The sequence below is a fragment of the Eutrema salsugineum genome, unplaced genomic scaffold (assembly GCF_000478725.1).
Source record: "Eutrema salsugineum unplaced genomic scaffold, Eutsalg1_0 scaffold_5, whole genome shotgun sequence".
Lineage (NCBI taxonomy): Eukaryota > Viridiplantae > Streptophyta > Magnoliopsida > Brassicales > Brassicaceae > Eutrema > Eutrema salsugineum.
In genome coordinates, this window is record NW_006256612.1 from 15,183,856 (window position 1) to 15,205,512 (window position 21,657).

Genomic DNA, 21,657 nt, shown 5'->3' on the forward strand with positions numbered 1-21,657 from the left:
AACTGATGATGAACACTGTTTTATTGATGACATGCTATATAGCCAAAGCTTAAAGGCAGTTTCACAAAGTTTTAAAGTAGTAAATATAATATAGAATCTATGAAGATGATAAGTAAAAAAAAAAATTAGGCTGAACATTAAGGATATAAGTTGATAAAATTTGAGACCATCATAGACATGTGAACATATTATTTTATGTAAATTATGTTTCTATACAAACCTGAAAAAGATGCGATCGAGTTTCACATGGTGACAATAGTCTAGTGATGAACATCAAGAAACATTAGAAAACGAAACTCATAACCAAAAAAAAAAAACGGAAAAGATCGTTTTTCTTCCCCTCACTAACTAGAATATAATTCCCTTGGCAAATACTAATGAAATCAAATCAAGAGATGTTAAAAGAGATGATGAAACTTCTCATGGATTGAAATCTAGAGAAAATGAAGACTTCCCTTTCTTAGCAAATTGATCATCATCATCATCATCATGATCCGTCGATAAATTGAGTTGCAGAGCCGAAGAAGAAGAGGATGCACCCATCTCACCACGTGGCACTATCCAAGACTCTTCTTGTTGATTATAGTCATTGCCACATTCCATATTCACTCCAAAGAGCCTTAGTCTCTTCCCCGCCGTAGAAGGAGGCGGACGAAGCGGCGGCATTAACACCGGAGCTAATCTCCCGGGAACAACAGGGACTGACTCTATAACCAACGGCTCAGATCCAACAATGTTCCTCTGATCCAACGGTGATCCCGTGTAGTAACACCTTCCAGCTAAACTCCCATAACCGTACCCTACAAACTCTTGACGCTGATTGTTATAATACGAACGTTGGTGGTTTCCGATGTTCAAGCTCCGGTGAATCGGGACAGGGTTATATTCCGGCAATGGATGATATCTGTTTGAATATTGAGAAGTGGTCGGAAAATTGAAATTGAAGCCGAAATTACCAAACTGATGTGTCTGAACGAGGCTCATGTCCGGTCTATGCCTCCAATCGATGTAAAGTTTCGATCTTTCGGACTCATCTCCGATGCCTCGCTGGAAAGAGACGATGTCTCCTGCGTCGAGCTTTTTCTCTTTGACGAAACGGCTCCATCCTTTGGTCATCACGTAGCTCTGGCTAGAGTTCCAATACGAGTAACGGAATCTCCACATCTTGCCGTTTCTGTCTTGGAAATTCAACAGCGTGCCGTTTTGGTTGTTTGATGAGTCTAGTGGGAAATACCTCTCCGCGTGTTGTTTAGGGATCACGAGTCGGTTGAGTTTTCCGACGTCGCTTGGTGTTACCACTTTGTCGAACATGTGTTCTTTCTCCGGCGGCGGAATCATCATCATTGGAAGGTTGTTGTTGTTGTTTCCGGTTGCTCCGGAGCTGCTGCTTGCTCCGATGTTGGAGGTTAACTCTTGGTCTCTGTCTTGTTCTTGGTCGGAGCTTGTTGTTGTTGTTGGAGCTAGGGATAGATCCATGAGGAATTATCTGATTTCCTTGGATAAATCTTGATTTATGAGATGGTTTCTTGAATCAAGACTGAAACTTGTTCTTGCCAAATCTTGCTTCTTGTCTTGATATATGAGATGGGTTCTAGTGATTCCTGATCAAGATTACTCCTTTTTTCATGTTCTTTGGACTAAGACTTTCTTCCTTTTCTTGAGATGGGTCTTAGTGTGAATCTTGATGGAGATTAATCCGTTCTCCTATTGTTCTTGAATTGGTGAATTGTTGCGGTCGTTGTTCATAGTCACTGACGATGATGACTCAACTCGAGATCTTCAACATACATTAAGAAGATAATATTAAAAGCCCAAACGAAACGAAAATCCAGCCACAATTATATAAAAGGGGTAGATGAATTAATGAGAAAAAAATTCAAAGAATATATTAAAAGAAGGGAAGAAGAAAAAATAAAAATTAAAGTTCTGGTGTGGTGTGGTCTCACCTTATAATATAAGAGAGAGAGATGTTGAAATTGAAATTGTCTTTCTCTTCTTGGTTCGATTGGTTCTTTTCTCTTCTTCTTTGACCACAAAAATTTAGGGGAATATGAAAACCCTAGAATCGAAACCAAACCAAACTGTGTTTATATATGATATATTTTTCTCGTTGACTCTCAAATGAATTCAAGGAAAGAGAAAGATCAAAAGCAAATCGGGACTTTCGAACTTAAATTGGGTTCTTGCCAAACAAGAGGATCTCACTCTCTATCTCTTCAGAGGATGAAGAAAAAAAAATGGTGGCTTGAGATTCTTGATAGAGGTTCAAAACGTAGAGAGAGATTGGTACCGAGTAATGCGTAGGGGCCCATGAATGATATGGTTCGGGTCATGTGAGCTTCTTGTCCTTTTCATTAGGCTTCGAGTTAGCTCGTTGTATTGAAATTTCAAATCACTATGTACATGTGTTTATATATATATATATATATATATATGTATGTGTGTAGTTTGTCGACCAAGTGTTAATGTTTGGAATTCCCTCAATCTCTCTTTTTTTTTGTCAACTTCCCTCAATCTTTTTTTGTTTTAGAAATTTAGAATGAGTATCCACGTCTATTTAATTTCCCTTGTTTATTGATTAATATCGGGCTATTTTGTATTTATTTAATATTGTCTGTTTACAAATTATTGTTGTTTAGCAATTAGCACAACTAAAGCAATTTAAGTTTATATGTAGTTTCTGTAAGTTAGCAGTATAGATCTAGTCAAAGTGATTCCGGTTTATATATTAACTAACATGGATGTATATATCAGAAAATGGATACAATTTTTTTACATATAGAGAAATCATTTACAAAATCAGTATCAATATATACATGCACGCATTTTATCACGTTAAATTAAATATAATCCTCACCTACTACTATTCCAGTTGTTGGCATGTCAATATTTCTTAAACATGTGTATGTATCATGTATGCATATGTACACATGCGTTGTAACGCCTTTCGATTTGTTTTAGGTTTTTAGATTTTACCCTCGTTCAACAGTTGATTTATATTACTCTAAATTTTTTAAAGGCTAGTTATTGACTGATCTTTTCAATTACCGCGAATTACCGATTAATAGTCTGATTACAGTAAAACGTGTACTGTTGAACTAGTAAGCAATCGATTCCTAATTTATCACTTAATTACGTATTATATATAGGGATTTATGTGTAAAATAATAATCACCTTATATATTATTTTACGCTCAGTGATAATTTCGATCCACTTAATCATGCAAATGAAAAACATTGATCATTAGCAATTTAGCAGTAACACTACTAAAAAAGAAATGGTACGTCTTTTAAAAAAAGTTTGTTTAGCAATTTCTTGTCAGAGAGTCACGTGGATTATCAGTCTAATACTGTTATAAGAAAGAATTAAATTATGAAGAGTTGATAATCTCTATGTAAGAAAAACAAATAATTCGCTAAATTAAGTGTGTGATTATTTGTGCTGACAAAAAAAGTGTGTAATTATTTGCAGATCGCAAGAGGAAAGAAGGTTTGGTTGCCGATGTGTCCATGTTTTTTGTGGTCCAAAATTTTATACATATACATCAATCACAACAAAACAAATTGAAAATGAGCGAATACAAATATATCTTATGTATGTGTGCAAATTGAAAATGAGCGAATACAAATATATCTTATGTATGTGTGTAAGTAAAATTACCGCAAAAAAAAGGGACCGTAAAACATATTCAGATGATGACGATGTCTTACGAGGTTCGTTTTAGGCTCATCATTGCAAATAAATATTGTAAAACAGTGGGCGAATTATTAAGCTTATTTACAAAAACAAAGTTAAACCTGATAAAATAATATATAACTTGTAATAGAGTTTCCATATAATTGTACACGACTTTTATTTGCCTTATATAGAAAAACTTGCTTAATTAATTATAGTAATTAAATAATGACCATAATATTTTATTATGTTATTCCTATGTGTCGTAATCATTAACATCCATAACAAGAGCGTTTGATGTTTTGAGACAGCAAGAAAATGTCCAATTCTGTCACACCTGGGCAGATAATTTCCCAGTAATTAAACTGCGTATTTGTTTATTATTATTTTTTTGAAGTATCTTATTATAAATGTCATGAGTACATTGTAAAAATCAATTGATAAGCACGTGCAAAAAAATATATTAAAAGTTTGCGTTTTGAAAACGGCCGATCTTGTATTGAAAAATCGTCAACTATAAATTTTTTTTCAGCACGTCAACTATAATTTTTTTTTCAACGTATAATGTCACTATTTTTTACTTATTTAGAAATAAATTAGTTTTCTTCATACTCTTTCCAATTATTGTCATGACTAAGCTGATAACAATTGAGTTACGTATATATGTATATAACACTTGAACTAGGTATTTCATGTTCAGCTCGAAAAGAGAGACAACAACCACGGTGAAACTGATTCTAATACAAATCCGTTTAATATGATTTTAACTCAAGTACTCAACTATATATGGCTTTCGATTTAATTAATACATCTCTATCTTCAAAATAAATTTAAATTGTGAGTTTTAATTTGATTTGGGTTTTTACTTTTTAGATTTAGTTCATACATAGTTTTCAAATGGGATCTTACTTTTTTTTTCAAATCGTTATCTTTTATACTTTATATGGTTTTTTCTTGTCAGCACTAAAATCGTATCATAATTTCATATCATCTAATTTATATATCTTGCACCGTAAATAGCTATTAGTTACCGAAAATAATGCGTATATTTATTTGTAACAAAAGATTATGGGTATGTATATTAATGTATACTGTATTCATAACTATAAAAGTATGGTTCGGAAAAGGTTGGCAGCCCTCGCTCTTTAATTTAAAGGCAAAGCTAAAATAAAGCAATTTTATTATTGACTATATAATTTTTTTTTTTTACTATTTACCGAATTGCAACAGCTTGGATGCAAAGGGGACCTCTCTACCTATAATCTCTCATTTGCAATTATTTTATTAAAAAACAAAACCCTTTATAGATTATGCTTAAGGAATGAATCTCGTTCTAATTTAATTGACCAACTTATATATAGATAGCTGAATTTTTTAATTATTTTATTTATAGAAAACATTTATTTAAAATAATTATTACAAATTTGCAATATATTGATATGGAAAGTTTTAAATACGCGCCATCGGCTCATCGTGTCAATAAATGTTAGGAAAACAAATTGCCTTTAAGTTTTATTTACTATTGTTTAGAGTCTTTAGACTTTAGAACAAGTTTTCAATTAATTATAATTATTGTCGACTAGTGGTATGTGATAGTATATATTAATATAGTCAGAGGTATACTAAATTTTTATATAACTTATTTAGATATTTAGATTTAAAATAAAGATTAATTTCCAAATATAATTCGACAAATTTGTCATTTCATTATTCGTATATCTGAAATCTGATGATCTCGAACACTTTAGATAGTAGCTTAAGTTCTTAGTCTTTTAAAGTTAATCGTACTGACTTCCAGATTGTATAGCATATCATCTCTCATATACGTTGCTAATCTCTAATTTTATTGATGTATTTATTGATTAGAAGTAGACAAGGTATGGTATAAATATGAGATTTATGGTGTGTACAAAATATTTGAATAAAATGGTTAAAGTAGGGTTTGATTTAAAGGGGAAGCAAACATAAATGACAAGGGTAGTGAGAAGGTGAAGTGATACAAATTTACAACAGTAAACATGGAATAGAGTAAGGACCACTAATCACTACTCTCTCTCTCTCTATCTCTAGAGTTTGTCCCAAACAGCCTCACATTTTTGCATCCCCACACTTCTCGATCTCTTTCACACCTAGCGATTTTCATTATTGAATATTCATATTTATATTGTGTGTGTGTGTATTTTTATCCACTTGGAGGAGAACTTGGCCTTTGGGATTTTTTTTTCAATATTAACTTTTTATACGATGTACGGTCCTATAGCCATAGAGAAATGCTAAGAACTTGGTCGTTTTAAAAAGCTGCTCTGTCAAAGGGAAAAAAAGGAAGGTATGTGATATATGCAGTGGCCGGGCTTAATAGGCATATACCACCTCAATCGTTGATTTTCGATGAATATACTTTTATGATTATGAATATACATGCTTACCAAAATTATATGCATAATCATCAAGAAGATTAATGATACAAGTATAGTAACAATTAATATAAAATTTAAGCCTGTGGATTTGAATATATAGTACGTGTACTAATATATGTGTGTACATAGTCATAGAGAGGGGTCGTTATCATGTAGTAGGTGCAAAATATAGTCCATTTGCATGGAGCAGGTTTATGTGATGTTAATGATGGCAACAACTGTCATGTGTGCCCCAAAGTCTAGGAGTCTTAATTAAGTTAGATTACACATGCATAATTTGTAAATCACTTCAATACGAGCTATATAGATTGAGAAGATTGAGAAGTGGGTCCAAAAGTAGTAGATGTAAGAAACTATAAACTATTTATATCTACATTATACAGTATACAAGTATATTGAGAAATTCTCTATGGCTTAGGTTATCACTTTTCTTTTGTGATCAAGCCTCAAACAATTCTTTCTTCTGTAAAGTTATTTTCTTTATCAAGAAACCGAATATTGCGTGTGGAGGAGACTGCTTACACCACTGACTTTACTTCCTTAATTGAAGATAGTGTAGTCGTGTAGATCAAAAGGTCAGAAATTTATGTTTTACGAGATTGAGAGATATAAACTAATGGAAGTTTGGAAATTTTAAAATAAATCATAACTTCATAAGTATTATAGTTTATGTATAATTATTCTTATTAAATATGGGTGCATTCTATATAGATGATCCTAAGTTTCATATAGCCTACAATATAAACATAAAGCACATATAAAGTATGATATATATATAATAATTATTATAAAACAATATCTTACACTAATGAAATCAGCCCTATTTTGTGATGTTTAACTCGACCAAATAATTTGTAAAATGATGTTTACAAATATAACGATTTTAATCTAACATTTTCCTGTGATTGTAGGATAAGGGATTATGTGCAAAATTCTTAGAAAATTCAAGAGATTTGTACTGGTCAAAGAAAAAGGCCGAGGCCCCAACTAAAGGAGGTTTTTGATTTCGATCAACAAAATGATAAATTTAAATGTGATTTCAATATATATGATGTGTGTCAGTAGTGTGTGTTAGTTGATTTCGATTTATCGGGATAAGTCGCACTAGAAATCAAGAATGTATGGAACGGTCCACGAATATGAATTATATATCGAAGCACGTTTCAAGATAAATAAACGAAACGAGACAAGTGATGGGGTGTATAATAAACCCTAATCAAGCCAAGCTCTCCTTTGCTCGTTAACTATTTTAAAACTAAAACATATCATTTATATGGTACATAACTCGAAAGAAAATTTCTTGATACGGATAAGTTTTCTATTGCAAAGAAAGTATATAGTTTTTTAAAATACAAGAGGCTAGAAAATAGAAATGCGAAGTGCTAAATTGAGCTATGGACAAAATCATATAATAAAATGTAGATGGATAGAGTCGTCCCACACTTAAGGTTGGTCCACAATGAATACCGTTGGAGGCTTCGCAGGCTTTTGTTCTGTCTTTGTCTCTCTCTCTCCCTTCATATTTTACTACTAAAAATTGTTGGTTAGATCTAAAACAACATAAGCTATATAACCATGCATCTAAACCGACTCATACTGAACCATAATCAAGCCTATTTTTGTAAATCAAACGATACCCTTTTTAAGAGCGAAACAATGAAAAAACATATGTATGTCAGTATGTGTAATACTACATGACATTTTTTGTTTTTTTTTTATAAAAAATGTCTTCCGATTAGGTATACATATTATCGTGATTGACTAAACCGAGAATAAAAAAAATTCAGCTAGAAAACTAATTGCACAGTCCTAATTATTCGTCGACAGAGATAAGCTACTACTCACTAGGAGTAATTTTTTTTTTATCTCTCACTAGGAGTAATTTATCGTAAAGATTGTTTGTCTTTTTTTTGTGCTTGAAGAAAATAAAAATAAAAAGATTTATGTGCGTGAGGAAGTATCGTCATTCAATTGGGAATTTGGCATTTAATAAAAAAGGGTGAAAGGTGCTTGACATACACGCGCCGCAGTTTCTTACCGGAAAGGGATTGGTATTGATGTTAACTAGACCGGGCCCGGTTTGAGGGTGGGCGGCGGCCGAACCGACCACCTGGCCATTTCTTTCGTATGCTGAATTTTTCTGATTCTGCAAAATCTAATTTCGAATCTTTTGGATTTGGATTTTCAGTTAAGCGGGGTGGGGTTCTACTAAAGTGACGGCGCTGTTCCATTTTAAAAGTCGGCCACTTGAAACGTGAACCCTGTGATCTTTGTTACAACACTTCAGAGTCTCAAGTCATTGGATCTCACGACGAGATGAACCGTCCAAAAAATGTCAATTTTATGGTGCTATTTCATATAATATTTTTAAAATTCATATATTTCAGAAATTTGGATAAACACGGTGCCCGCTTCGGTCTGGACATTCGGATATTCGATTCGGTTTTGGTTCGAAACCAATCGGTTCCAAATATTTCGGGTAGAGGAGGTTAGGATTCATCGGGTATTTTTATAAATTTTGGTTCGGGTTCAATATCTTTATTTCGGTTCCGGTTCGGATAATCAGATCCGGATCTTTTGCCTCAAATTTTTAATTCGACTTACACTTTTTTAATATAAATTATATCCAAAAATTCAAAAATATATATATCAAAACTTAAAAATATACCCAAAAGTCCCAAAAGTAAAGAAAATATATCTGTAAAACTAGAAATATGTACCAAATATCAAAAATATAAAAAAAATTAATATTTAGAAGGATATATAATTATATTTTGGATAATTCAGATACTCAATCGGTTCTCGGTTCGGTACTAGTTCGGTTCCAATTCTTCGGGTATAAGAGTTTAAGATCTATTAGATATTTTTAAAAATTTCGGTTCGGATTTGATACCTCTATTTCGATTCGATTCCGGTTCGGATATTCAGATCCGGGTTTTTTTCCCAGGCCTAGTGCCGCTAGATTACAGATCATAATATTGAGTGATGAAGACTAAATTTTTATATATATGAAAGTGAAAGATTTCAAAAGATATTCGTATTTGGGTCCTCTTTCTTCAAGGGATCAGGCCCATTGTCAATGTTGTTTGGTCACCGATGTACCGACTGATTCGGTAATATTTGGGCTATGCTTAAGATTTTAATAGGCCCTTTAATGTTGGACGAAAAGGTTGAATAGTTTCAAATTTTTTTTTTCAGAATTCAAACCACTTTGAGAATCTTGTGATCCAATCATACATCAATATGTATAATTACTAATTAGGCCCATGTCCCTGATTAGTAATCTACCAAAAGGAAGTTAATATACTAATCTTGAGGTTCTTACGAAGACTCGAAATTCTTAAAACGTTTAAAATAGTCAACCATAATTAACATTGAAGTGGGAGATTGAATAGCAAACTGACTTTAATTAAGATGGAGAGTAGTAAACGTGAAATGTAAGCTATCAGTGTATGAAGATGCAATTGCCTTTAAATTCAGAAGAGAATATATTAATAAATTGTTATTCGATCGACTTTAGATCGCTTTCCATGCAGACTTTTGCAATTATCTGGAAGGAGAACAAAATCATATTTTAGATTTTTGAGGCCCACTTTTTCTTTTTTACTTTCTATTTTCAATACAATTTTCGCATATGCTGCCGTTGGAATTCAATTACTGTAGAAAGATTAGTAATTTTCAAGAACGAGGGCAGTTGAGAAAATATATGGCGGAGAACTATCCTAAATATTCCGATTTTCGAATTTAAATTAACTCGATGCTGTGTTATAACTCGGATTTAAATAAAATATTGTGAGTGTGTGAATTCTGTAAACTATAGGAAATAGACTTGGGCCAAAAAAGAGAGTTAAGGATCCGAGTGTACTTTAATGTGTACCATCCACACATTAGTAAAAGACTACATGGCTAATATTTACTTTGTTTCGCCACATAATTTTTTTTGACTTAAATCACCAAATGCTACTAGTTTCAAATTAGCGTTACGAACATTAATGCTATAGTTATCTCTCTTAATGCGGATGATTTTAGCGCCATTATTTCAATTTTAGGATATATTTTGTTCGTTGATGATGCCACTGAGTGCCAGGTGCCAGCACTGATTCGTTTCCATCCGTTTCCAAAAAAGAAAAGGAAGTCGCACGAGTAGTTCGGTCCACGACAAAAGCATCAGAGCCGACCAATCACTAACAAGGAACACCTTTCCACTTGTCAATCTCTCATTGGTTTCGAATATTAACTTTCCTGCAAAACAGTAAAGAGCGAAAAGGGTTGGAATAATCTTGAGAATCTAAACCACGGTCGGAGAAAATCCGAATTGAAAAAGAGTCAAACACTTTTATTATCATCATCTCTCTATCAATTTTTCTTTTTGTTAATGATTTTATTTAGACATTTCGAGTCCGTTTGCTATTTTATTTTCGAACCAGTAAATGGCTTGATATCATTCCAGATGTTGTAATTTTCTTAGAGTTTTAATAACGCGTGGAATTTACAGGTCGGTTGGTTTGCAGTAAATAAATATGATACTTTCTTCTTTAAAGGCCTTTTTTCTTTTTATGTCGTAATATTTTGGAAAATAAAATAATAAAAACAATTACAAGAGAAGCGAGCAAGTGGAAAACAGACCAGCGAGAGAGAGCGAGAGAGAGCGAGAGAGAAGAGGAAGACGAAGAGAGAAACAGAGTAGGGATCGATAGACCGTGGAATCTTCGAATCACTCACTTTGCAAAAGTTCTCAAGGGTTTTAATTCTTATTTATTTTATAAATAAAACTATTTTCGTACTCTAGGGTTTTGCTTGCTCTTCTTCGTGACCCCTTTAACCTGGAAAATTGGCGTGTTTCGTACGGTCTATCTAACCCTTATTCTGTCACAAAACACCTCTCTTCACTCACCGTAATGTCTTCCCGTTTCTGGGTTTCCTCAGTTCTCGTGTTTTTTATTCTGTTTCGTCTGGGTTTTCTCTGAAGATTTGGTTTTTGAGTGAGCTCTTTTTTTTTTTTCTAAAAAAATTGTTTTTGATTTGATTGATTATTATAGAATATGGTAATGGAAGATGAGCGTAGGGGTGACATAAAGCCGCCTTCTTATTGGCTCGATGCTTGCGAAGACATATCTTGTGATCTTATCGACGATCTCGTGTCTGATTTTGATCCTTCCTCTGTTGCTGTCGCTGAATCCGTAGACGAAAACGGCGTGAACAACGATTTTTTCGGTGGAATTGATCACATTTTAGATAGTATTAAGAACGGTGGAGGCTTACCAAACAGAGCTCATATCAATGGCGTTTCTGAGACCAATTCTCAAAGAATTAACGGTAATAGCGAGGTCAGTGAAGCTGCTCAGTTGATTGCTGGAGAGACTACTGTCTCCGTGAAGGGGAATGTGTTGCAAAAGTGTGGCGGTAAGAGAGACGAGGTGTCGAAAGAGGAAGGAGAGAAGAATAGGAAGAGAGCTAGGGTTTGTAGTTATCAGAGGGAAAGGAGTAACCTTTCAGGTAGAGGACAGGCTAATTCTAGGGAGGGTGATAGGTTTATGAATAGGAAACGGACTCGGAATTGGGACGAGGCGGGTCACAATAAGAGAAGAGATGGTTACAACTATAGAAGAGATGGTAGAGATAGAGAAGCTAGGGGTTATTGGGAGAGGGATAAAGTTGGCTCAAATGAGTTGGTTTATCGGTCGGGGACTTGGGAAGCTGATCACGAAAGAGATTTAAAGAAAGAGAGTGGAAGAAACCGAGAAAGCGACGAGAAGGCAGAGGAGAACAAGAGTAAGCCTGAAGAACATAAAGAGAAGGTTGTGGAAGAGCAAGCACGGCGATATCAATTGGATGTGCTTGAACAAGCTAAAGCGAAAAACACTATTGCTTTCCTTGAGACCGGTGCAGGAAAGACTCTTATCGCGATTCTTCTAATCAAAAGTATTCACAAGGATCTAACGAGCCAGAACAGAAAAATGCTCTCGGTGTTCTTGGTCCCTAAAGTGCCATTGGTTTATCAGGTAATAACATACATGTTTGTAATTTTTTTTAAAAAATTGGTTTTACCTTTTGCGGTTCGGTTTGTTGATTAATCTTAATACTTTCAGCAAGCAGAAGTGATCCGTAATCAAACTTGTTTTCAAGTTGGGCATTATTGTGGTGAGATGGGACAAGATTTCTGGGATGCTCGAAGGTGGCAGCGAGAGTTTGAGTCTAAGCAGGTTGCTTTTCTGTGCATCCTTCTTCTTCACATGGGCTCTGATTTTTTCTAATTATTACGTGGTTGTTAAAGTTTACGGCTTTTCTCTGTTTTTGTGCTATGCAGGTGCTAGTAATGACTGCACAAATTCTGTTGAATATACTGAGACACAGCATTATAAGAATGGAAGCGATTAATCTTCTTATCCTCGACGAGTGTCACCACGCTGTCAAGAAACATCCGTACTCTCTGGTGATGTCAGAGTTTTACCACACAACTCCGAAGGATAAAAGACCTGCCATCTTTGGAATGACTGCTTCGCCTGTTAATCTAAAGGGTACTTGTTGTTTCTTGTGTAGATTTTTCTAAGCGGGTCTTGCTTGCTGATGTTCCTAAAAGTGTTATTCTTTCTCTTCTTTTACATAGGTGTTTCTAGCCAAGTAGATTGTGCGATAAAGATACGCAATCTTGAGACCAAGTTGGATTCAACAGTTTGTACGATCAAAGATCGAAAGGAGTTGGAGAAACATGTGCCGATGCCTTCAGAGATTGTCGTGGAGTATGACAAAGCTGCTACCATGTGGTCTCTTCATGAGAAAATAAAGCAAATGATTGCAGCTGTTGAAGAAGCAGCACAAGCAAGTTCAAGGAAAAGCAAGTGGCAGTTCATGGGGGCTAGGGATGCTGGAGCCAAGGATGAACTGAGACAGGTTTATGGCGTCTCTGAAAGAACGGAGAGCGATGGAGCCGCCAATTTGATTCATAAACTTAGAGCGATTAATTATACTCTTGCTGAATTGGGTCAATGGTGTGCTTACAAGGTAATAATAAATAGTTTTTGATGATTTGAAAATGGTTTTGTTATATGTGATCATTTTCATCTCTCTCTCTCTCTCTCTCTCTCTCTCTCAATCTCAAGGTGGCACAATCGTTCTTGACTGCGTTGCAAAGTGACGAGAGGGTGAATTTCCAAGTCGATGTGAAGTTTCAAGAATCGTACCTCAGCGAAGTTGTGTCACTCTTGCAATGTGAGCTTTTGGAAGGAGCTGCTGCTGAAAAGGCCGTCGCGGAGTTGAGCAAACCGGAAAATGGTAACGCAAATGATGAGATCGAGGAAGGAGAGCTCCCTGATGATCATGGTAAGTCTTAACTAGGCATTCTTAGTATCTGTCTCTTTACTAATTGATCCAGATATATTAACAATGCTATGACTCTAGTGGTCTCTGGAGGGGAGCACGTTGATAAAGTCATAGGCGCGGCAGTGGCTGATGGGAAAGTTACTCCAAAAGTTCAATCATTGATCAAACTACTCCTCAAGTATCAGCACACAGCTGATTTCCGCGCTATTGTTTTTGTTGAGAGAGTGGTTGCTGCTTTGGTTCTTCCAAAGGTTAGGATTCAAGTGAAAATCTATGTGTTATGTCTTAATTACATTTTTACTGTCAGTATCTCTGAGCTTGGAACTTTTCAGGTTTTCGCTGAGCTGCCTTCTCTTGGTTTTATTCGGTGCGCCAGCATGATCGGGCACAATAACAGCCAGGAAATGAAATCATCTCAAATGCAGGATACGATTTCCAAATTTCGAGATGGCCAGGTAAGGAATATTTGTTGTCTTTGTTTCTAGGTCTTGAGGTACGAATTATAACTGATGTTCTTTCGACGTATGTCTCTATATTGTGGTAGGTGACACTGTTAGTCGCCACAAGTGTTGCTGAGGAAGGACTTGATATTAGGCAGTGTAACGTTGTTATGCGTTTCGACCTTGCAAAGACGGTGCTAGCATACATTCAGTCGCGTGGTCGGGCAAGAAAGCCTGGATCAGACTACATACTCATGGTTGAGAGGTACATATGCTTTGCTCTCTTTATTTAAATAAGCTTTAAAATCTTCATTTGATTTTTGTAATGACTGATCACCAAATCAACATGTATTGCTTGCAGGGAAAATGTATCTCACGCAGCATTCTTGAGGAATGCTAGGAACAGTGAGGAGACGCTGCGAAAAGAAGCAATAGAAAGGACTGATCTTAGTCATCTCAAAGATTCATCGAGGCTTATCTCCATTGATGCTGTGCCTGGTACAGTTTATAAGGTGGAGGCAACTGGTGCCATGGTTAGCTTGAATTCCGCGGTTGGTCTCATACATTTCTACTGCTCTCAGCTTCCTGGTGACAGGTAAGTTTACCGATAACTTTTTTGTCTTCATAACGACCTATCGTCTTCCTGATTGAGATGGTGGAATTGTGTGTCTCAGGTATGCGATTCTTCGTCCTGAGTTTAGCATGGTGAAACATGAAAAGCCTGGAGGACACACCGAGTATTCATGCAGGCTTCAGCTCCCTTGCAATGCACCATTTGAAATACTCGAGGGTCCTGTTTGTAGTTCAATGCGTCTTGCACAACAGGTGGAGTTAAATATCTTATTTGTTGTTATCCTCTAGCGTTCCGTGTTCTGAATTATATCGTGTGTTTTGATATGTTAGGCTGTATGCCTAGCTGGTTGCAAGAAACTGCATGAGATGGGTGCATTTACGGATATGCTATTGCCGGACAAGGGAAGTGGTCAAGACGCTGAGAAGGCTGACCAGGATGATGAAGGTGAACCCATTCCTGGAACTGCTAGACATAGAGAGTTCTATCCCGAAGGTGTGGCGGATGTACTTAAGGTAAAACTAGCACTAACCTGTGAACAACTGCTAAATGTGTTTTTTTTTTTTCCAATGGGAATGTGATTTCAAAACTCGATTGTTTTTCTACGGTGCACAGGGAGAATGGATTTTATCAGGAAAGGAAATTTGTGAGAGCTCAAAGCTATTCCATTTATACATGTACAGTGTTAGATGTGTAGATTCTGGGGTTTCAAAAGATCCATTCCTAACTGAAGTTTCAGAATTCGCAGTTCTTTTTGGCAATGAGCTGGATGCAGAGGTTTTTGATTCACTCTTCACTGTTTTGAGTTTCAGAATTTGTAGATAAAACGATGGTTTTCCCTTTTAATAATGATTTTGTTTTTTTAATTTTTTTACTGTGGCAGGTATTATCGATGTCTATGGATCTTTATGTTGCTCGGGCCATGATCACCAAAGCATCTCTTGCTTTCAGGGGATCACTGGATATTACAGAAAGCCAGGTTACTTGAACTTTTTTTCCCTCACATTTTTGTTTACTTAATAAATTATTTCTTATATTTGCTTGCATCTTCCTGTGCAGCTATCATCTATTAAAAAATTTCATGTGAGATTGATGAGTATTGTCTTAGATGTTGATGTGGAACCCTCCACGACACCATGGGACCCTGCAAAGGCCTACTTGTTTGTCCCTGTTGCTGACAATTCGTCTGCAGAACCCATAAAAGGAATCAACTGGGAGTTAGTTGAAAAGATTACCAAAACCACTGTTTGGGACAACCCTCTTCAGAGAGCTCGTCCTGATGTATACCTCGGGACTAATGAGAGAACTCTTGGTGGGGACAGAAGGGAGTATGGGTTTGGTAAACTTCGACACAACATTGGATTTGGGCAGAAATCTCACCCAACTTATGGTATTAGAGGAGCTGTTGCATCTTTCGATGTCGTGAGAGCTTCTGGATTGTTACCTGTTAGAGATGCTCTTGAGAAGGAAGTAGAAGGTGATCTATCACAAGGAAAACTGATGATGGCAGATGGGTGCATGGTTGCAGAAAATCTTTTAGGGAAAATTGTGACAGCTGCACATTCCGGGAAACGGTTTTATGTGGACTCCATTTGTTATGACATGAGTGCAGAAACGTCTTTCCCAAGGAAAGAGGGATACCTAGGTCCTCTGGAATACAACACTTATGCTGACTATTACAAGCAAAAGTATGAAAACCCTTTCAGATATTCTAGATTCTTCTTCTTTTCAGATATTAGAGAAGCACTTTGCTAATGCTTTTCTGTTACCACGAGGACTTACATGGCCTCAATTCACCTCCGGTGTTGTGCAAGACTGAGAAGCAAAGCCTGTCTATGTATTATGAGATATATATAGGACAGGCTTTTCTTCTTCCTCTTGCACAACCTGGGGTAATCGGGGCTATCAAGTCTTCTTCTGTAATGTCATCTATCAGGTATGGAGTTGATTTGAGTTGTAAGCAGCAACCTTTGATCAAAGGACGAGGTGTTTCGTATTGCAAGAATCTTCTTTCTCCTCGTTTTGAACAGTCAGGTACCAAGAATTTCTTTCGTCTTCAAAAATTTATTTTTGGAAATAACCAGTAGATTCACACCTTTTTCTTTTCCTTTTGTAATTCAAGGTGAATCTGAGACGATCCTTGATAAAACATATTACGTGTTTCTTCCACCTGAACTGTGCGTTGTGCATCCGCTTTCGGGTTCACTTGTCCGAGGTGCCCAGAGGTTGCCCTCTATAATGAGAAGAGTTGAGAGCATGTTGCTCGCTGTTCAGCTCAAAAATCTGATTAGTTATCCTATTCCAACTTCAAAGGTAGTTATAATGCGTTGTTAGTCATTTTTGTCCTGTTTTTTTTTGTCGTCACTAAACAAAATTTTATACGTATGTAGATTCTGGAAGCCTTGACTGCTGCCTCGTGCCAGGAGACGTTCTGCTACGAGAGAGCTGAGCTTTTGGGAGATGCGTATCTGAAATGGATCGTTAGCCGTTTCTTGTTTCTCAAGTATCCGCAGAAGCACGAGGGTCAGCTTACAAGGATGAGACAACAGATGGTGAGTAACTTGGTTCTTTATCAGTATGCTCTTGTTAAAGGGCTTCAGTCATATATCCAGGCGGATCGTTTCGCCCCGTCTAGGTGGTCTGCTCCTGGCGTGCCTCCGGTTTATGACGAGGACACAAAAGATGGAGGTTCTTCGTTTTTCGACGAAGAGGAAAAACCTGAGGGAAACAAGGACGTGTTTGAAGATGGAGAAATGGAAGATGGTGAATTGGAGGGTGACTTGAGCTCTTACCGAGTTTTGTCTAGCAAGACGCTGGCCGATGTTGTTGAAGCTTTGATTGGTGTTTATTACGTCGAAGGAGGTAAAACAGCAGCGAATCATCTGATGAAATGGATTGGGATTCATGTGGAGGATGACCCTGAAGAAACCGAAGGCTCGGTGAAACCGGTTTATAATGTTCCAGAGAGCGTGCTCAAGAGCATCGACTTTGTTGGTCTAGAGAGAGCTCTGAAATACGAGTTTACAGAGAAAGGTCTTCTCGTTGAAGCTATAACACATGCTTCAAGGCCGTCTTCAGGTGTTTCTTGTTACCAGAGATTGGAGTTTGTTGGTGATGCTGTCTTGGATCATCTTATTACAAGGCATTTGTTTTTCACATACACAAGCCTTCCTCCTGGCCGGTTAACAGATCTCCGAGCTGCAGCGGTTAACAACGAGAATTTTGCTCGTGTTGCTGTTAAACATAAACTCCACTTGTACCTTCGTCACGGTTCTAGCGCCCTTGAGAAACAGGTGAAATAATTAAGAAAAGTCTAGAAAAACTTGTTCTTTTGCTCTTAAACAGCTACAATTTTGTTTTTTTTTTAAACTGTTTGGCATTTTTTGTTTTTGTTTTTCAGATTCGGGATTTTGTGAAGGAAGTTCTAACAGAGTCTTCGAAACCGGGGTTTAACTCTTTTGGTTTGGGAGACTGTAAAGCCCCAAAAGTTCTTGGAGATATTGTGGAATCTATTGCAGGTGCTATCTTTCTTGATAGTGGAAAAGATACAACTGCTGCTTGGAAGGTTAGTTATTTCTGTTTCAAATATCATCTATTGATTATGTTTTTTTTATTATTATTATTTAAAGCTATTTCTAGTATGATAGTTATATTTTCCTTTTTTCTCAGGTGTTTCAACCTTTGCTACAACCAATGGTGACACCAGAGACACTACCGATGCATCCGGTTCGAGAGCTGCAAGAGCGGTGTCAGCAACAAGCAGAAGGATTAGAATACAAAGCAAGTCGCAGTGGTAACACAGCGACTGTGGAAGTCTTTATTGACGGTGTTCAAGTGGGAGCTGCGCAGAACCCTCAGAAGAAAATGGCTCAAAAGCTAGCGGCGAGGAACGCTCTCGCAGCTTTGAAAGAGAAAGAAGCAGAGGAATCAAAGAAGAAGCAGGCCAATGGGAACGCCGCGGGAGAGAATCAAGACGATAATGAAAATGGGAACAAGAAGAATGGCAACCAGACATTCACGAGACAGACGTTGAATGATATTTGCTTGAGGAAAAATTGGCCAATGCCTTCTTACAGGTAAAAATTTGATTTTTTTGAAAAAGGGTGAGAATTTTTTAAAATTGTAATAGTTTTTTTTTTGGTTCTGCTAACTTAGTTTTTGGGATTGTGGTTGGATTTTGTAGATGCGTAAAAGAAGGAGGACCTGCACATGCAAAGAGATTTACTTTTGGGGTAAGAGTGAACACAAGCGATAGAGGATGGACTGATGAATGTATTGGGGAGCCGATGCCGAGTGTTAAGAAGGCTAAAGATTCAGCTGCTATTCTTCTACTTGAGCTTTTAAACAAAACCTATTCTTGATTTTTCACTCTCAATTACTCAAAGGAGATGGGGACTACAATTGCGGATTTGGTAATTTGTTATGATGAGTTAAAATTTAGCTTAATTTTATATATGTTCAAACCAAATGAGATGTGTCTACTAGCCATGTTCTTTTTGGAAAGAGTCGATTGTACTCATATATCTCATCTGTATCCATCTAATAATACTTCTTTTTTTCACAAATATTCAAGAGGAAAAATGTAAAAGAACAGTGGAAGGTTTCTTAAGACCTTTTAACAAATATGAACCTAACCATTGTTTGAATAAGTCTAATAATATTTCCTCTGTTTGTATTTAGTATTTCCTATGTAGAATTTGTCTAAGATTTTAATGAATTATCCTAAACTACTTTTAATTCAAATTTGACTATATAGAACTCTTCCAAATGATTAAAACCAAAAACGTAAATACCCAAAGAAGAAGGGTCTTTAAGACAAAATTATTGAGTTCACAAATAAGAAAGTCCATAAGAAAATGCAGAGAACAGTGTCAATAAGGATCAAATGCTTCTTATTATCATTGAAAGAAACAGGAACAAAATGTTGCAGAAATGTTCCGAGGAAAAGCTTCAGCGTCTCAGGGTATGGAGAATGTATTCAGCATAAAGGTCCCTGTAATAGAAAACGAAACCCAGAGTTGTTTTAACGTTACAATTGAACAAAGTTTTTGGTTCTTGATGGAGAAACCGAGAACTTACATTGAGTACTGGATAGCTTCAACAGCAGATTCAGAAGGCAGAAAATCATTAACTGCAACTTCCTTGTTCTCGTTCTTCTTGTCTATGAGAGAGATATAAGTTAAATGGAAAAACTAATGCTCATTGAGAAATCGATAGAGACGAATAAGAAGGTACATAAAGAAAAGGATACAGTCTTCAAAGAAGCGACGGATTTCGGAGAGACGGTGAGGAGGAAGTTCTTTAATGTCAGTGTAATGCTTGTACTCAGGATCATCAACGCAAACCGCAATGATCTTGTCATCTTTTTCACCCTAAATTAAAGAGAATGATTCATTCTTAAAGTGCTAAATTGGAATGGAGAAACAGAGACTTTAGATTGATCAAGTTAGTTTTTTTTTTCACCTGGTCAATCATAGGCATTAATCCAATAGCACGGGCACGCAGAAAACAACCAGGAAGCACAGGTTCCTACAAAAAGAGAACAAATTTGGTAACTGAGATCTAAAACAGTTAGGTGAAAATACGAGGACGAAAGTGTCATACCTGCATGATGACTAACACATCAATCGGGTCATTGTCCTCACATAATGTGCGAGGAACGAATCCGTAGTTGTGAGGGTAAACAACTGATGAGTAAAGAATGCGATCAACCTAAGAGAAGAGAGAAACAAAATTTTGTAACATTAATTTTTACGGAAAGGAAGAAGAAGCAGAAGAATTAAACCATTTATATGATAAAAATAAACTTTCAGATCTTATATTAACCTTGATGAGTCCTGTCTTTTTGTCAAGTTCATATTTGACCTTGCTTCCTTTTGTGATCTCAACAACCTAATTTCATCAGGAAAAAATGGTTTCAAGAATCTAATAAAAATGATTCAAGAATCTAATATAAAAAAAAAAGCAGTAGAGTCTTACCACATTGAAAATCTGTGGAGCTCCAGGACCTACACGAAGAGTGATTTATTTATTGCAGAATTTATGATTTAGTTACAAAACCAAAAGGCATGAGAGATTGAATTGTTGGTATGAATATTATTACCGATCTCAAGATCATGCCATGGATGTGCAGCTACGGATCGTCTCGACAAGGATGAGAGAATCCTCTCGTTAAGACGAGGAGCAGGACGCTGGAGCTTCTGGTCCTCTTTCGTTTCTTCACTCATCTGTCAAAGCACATTTCTAAACGTTTCATCACTCATTGAAATTGATTTGAATCACACATCTTAACCCTAAACTGGAGCAGAGAGAGAGCGAGAGAGAGACGGAGACTTTCACAATCGCATCAAGAGACCAAATTTAATGGAAAGAGCGAATCAGACCCCCAAAAAGAAAACCGAATTAAGATCAATTACACGGAAATTAAGATTCATTTTCGTGATAAATGTATCGATAACAATGGAAGATCTGGGCCAAAAATATGTTCCGTTTCTCTATAAACCCGATAGATGATTGAGATTTGAAGCAAAACCCAGAGGATTCATTGAACAACATCGAAAAGCATCCAACTTTGATATCGAAGAGCAAAACGAAAAGAATAAAAAACATACCTTGAGGGATCGAAATGAAACTGCCGATTTTGTTTGTAGCAACGAATAAGAGGAAGAAGCTAAGTGAAGCGCTTTGGTGTGGAAAATGCAAGCGTTTAAGGTGTATATTATATATAAGCAGCGAGATTTACGGATCACACCTCCATAAATCGTAATATTGAATATACTTCTTACCTTTAAATGTAATTTATTAACAATATGGTTTTATAAATCATTGCTATCTTATTTGTTTAACGCCTAAAGTTGTTTAGATATCAGTATAAATATTGTTATCATAATGGTTTTCTTATTCATAGGCAGATAATGGTTTTCGAATACCAAAACATTTTTACTCTAGGGACTTTTCATCTTCTTTCTCTTTCGATCATCCACATGAATTATTGTTATCGTAATACAAAAAATAATAATTCCGGTATGGATATTATCGTCGATTCATCGTATCCACATACAGATCAATTTCGTTGTTGAAATTTTTCTGTTTTTTTTTCGATTAGGTTGGAAGTTAGCACCTTGTCGCCCTCAGGAGTCAGTGGGGAGAAAAAAGAATTAAGTATTCATCAATAACACAAGGAAGCCTTGTGGAAGAACCACTCAAGGAAAAATAAACATTCAAAGTTGGAAC

At 36.1% G+C, this 21,657-nt stretch overlaps 3 protein-coding genes across 3 annotated transcripts; 1 reads left to right on the forward strand and 2 right to left on the reverse strand.

Annotated features, from left to right (window-relative positions):
• Positions 1–306: 306 nt before the first annotated feature.
• LOC18994634 (B3 domain-containing transcription factor NGA3) lies at positions 307–2,205 on the reverse strand. Its single transcript, XM_006418305.2, has 2 exons — positions 1,947–2,205; positions 307–1,777 (listed from the first exon to the last, which is right to left on the reverse strand). The coding sequence occupies exon 2, from the start codon at positions 1,474–1,476 to the stop codon at positions 421–423; it is 1,056 nt and encodes a 351-aa protein (XP_006418368.1). The 5' UTR covers positions 1,477–1,777; positions 1,947–2,205; the 3' UTR covers positions 307–420.
• An 8,480-nt stretch (positions 2,206–10,685) lies between these two features.
• Positions 10,686–19,032, forward strand: LOC18994635 (endoribonuclease Dicer homolog 1). The gene is made up of 20 exons (XM_006418306.2): positions 10,686–12,095; positions 12,183–12,296; positions 12,401–12,611; positions 12,701–13,095; positions 13,194–13,413; positions 13,492–13,664; positions 13,746–13,868; positions 13,958–14,118; positions 14,215–14,448; positions 14,528–14,678; positions 14,757–14,939; positions 15,040–15,201; positions 15,308–15,403; positions 15,484–16,112; positions 16,361–16,458; positions 16,547–16,737; positions 16,815–17,717; positions 17,825–17,989; positions 18,094–18,500; positions 18,608–19,032. Exons 1-20 carry the CDS (start codon positions 11,136–11,138, stop codon positions 18,783–18,785), a joined length of 5,754 nt encoding a protein of 1,917 aa, XP_006418369.1. The 5' UTR covers positions 10,686–11,135; the 3' UTR covers positions 18,786–19,032.
• A 163-nt stretch (positions 19,033–19,195) lies between these two features.
• Positions 19,196–21,282, reverse strand: LOC18994636 (soluble inorganic pyrophosphatase 1). The gene is made up of 9 exons (XM_006418307.2): positions 21,036–21,282; positions 20,528–20,651; positions 20,404–20,432; positions 20,251–20,316; positions 20,029–20,136; positions 19,888–19,953; positions 19,676–19,796; positions 19,504–19,585; positions 19,196–19,417 (listed from the first exon to the last, which is right to left on the reverse strand). Exons 2-9 carry the CDS (start codon positions 20,649–20,651, stop codon positions 19,375–19,377), a joined length of 639 nt encoding a protein of 212 aa, XP_006418370.1. The 5' UTR covers positions 21,036–21,282; the 3' UTR covers positions 19,196–19,374.
• Between the last annotated feature and the right edge of the window lie 375 nt (positions 21,283–21,657).

Excerpts from the sequence above, each read along its gene's own strand:
- LOC18994634 (XM_006418305.2), bottom strand. The coding sequence starts at position 1,476 with ATGGATCTATCCCTAGCTCCAACAACAACAACAAGCTCCGACCAAGAA.
- LOC18994635 (XM_006418306.2), top strand. The coding sequence starts at position 11,136 with ATGGTAATGGAAGATGAGCGTAGGGGTGACATAAAGCCGCCTTCTTAT. Across the intron at positions 12,297-12,400 it reads GAGAGTTTGAGTCTAAGCAG|GTGCTAGTAATGACTGCACA; the intron begins GTTGCTTTTCTG and ends TGTGCTATGCAG. Across the intron at positions 14,119-14,214 it reads TACATACTCATGGTTGAGAG|GGAAAATGTATCTCACGCAG; the intron begins GTACATATGCTT and ends TATTGCTTGCAG.
- LOC18994636 (XM_006418307.2), bottom strand. The coding sequence starts at position 20,651 with ATGAGTGAAGAAACGAAAGAGGACCAGAAGCTCCAGCGTCCTGCTCCT. Across the intron at positions 19,586-19,675 it reads CCGTCGCTTCTTTGAAGACT|ACAAGAAGAACGAGAACAAG; the intron begins GTATCCTTTTCT and ends TCTCTCTCATAG. Across the intron at positions 19,418-19,503 it reads GAAGCTATCCAGTACTCAAT|GGACCTTTATGCTGAATACA; the intron begins GTAAGTTCTCGG and ends TTTCTATTACAG.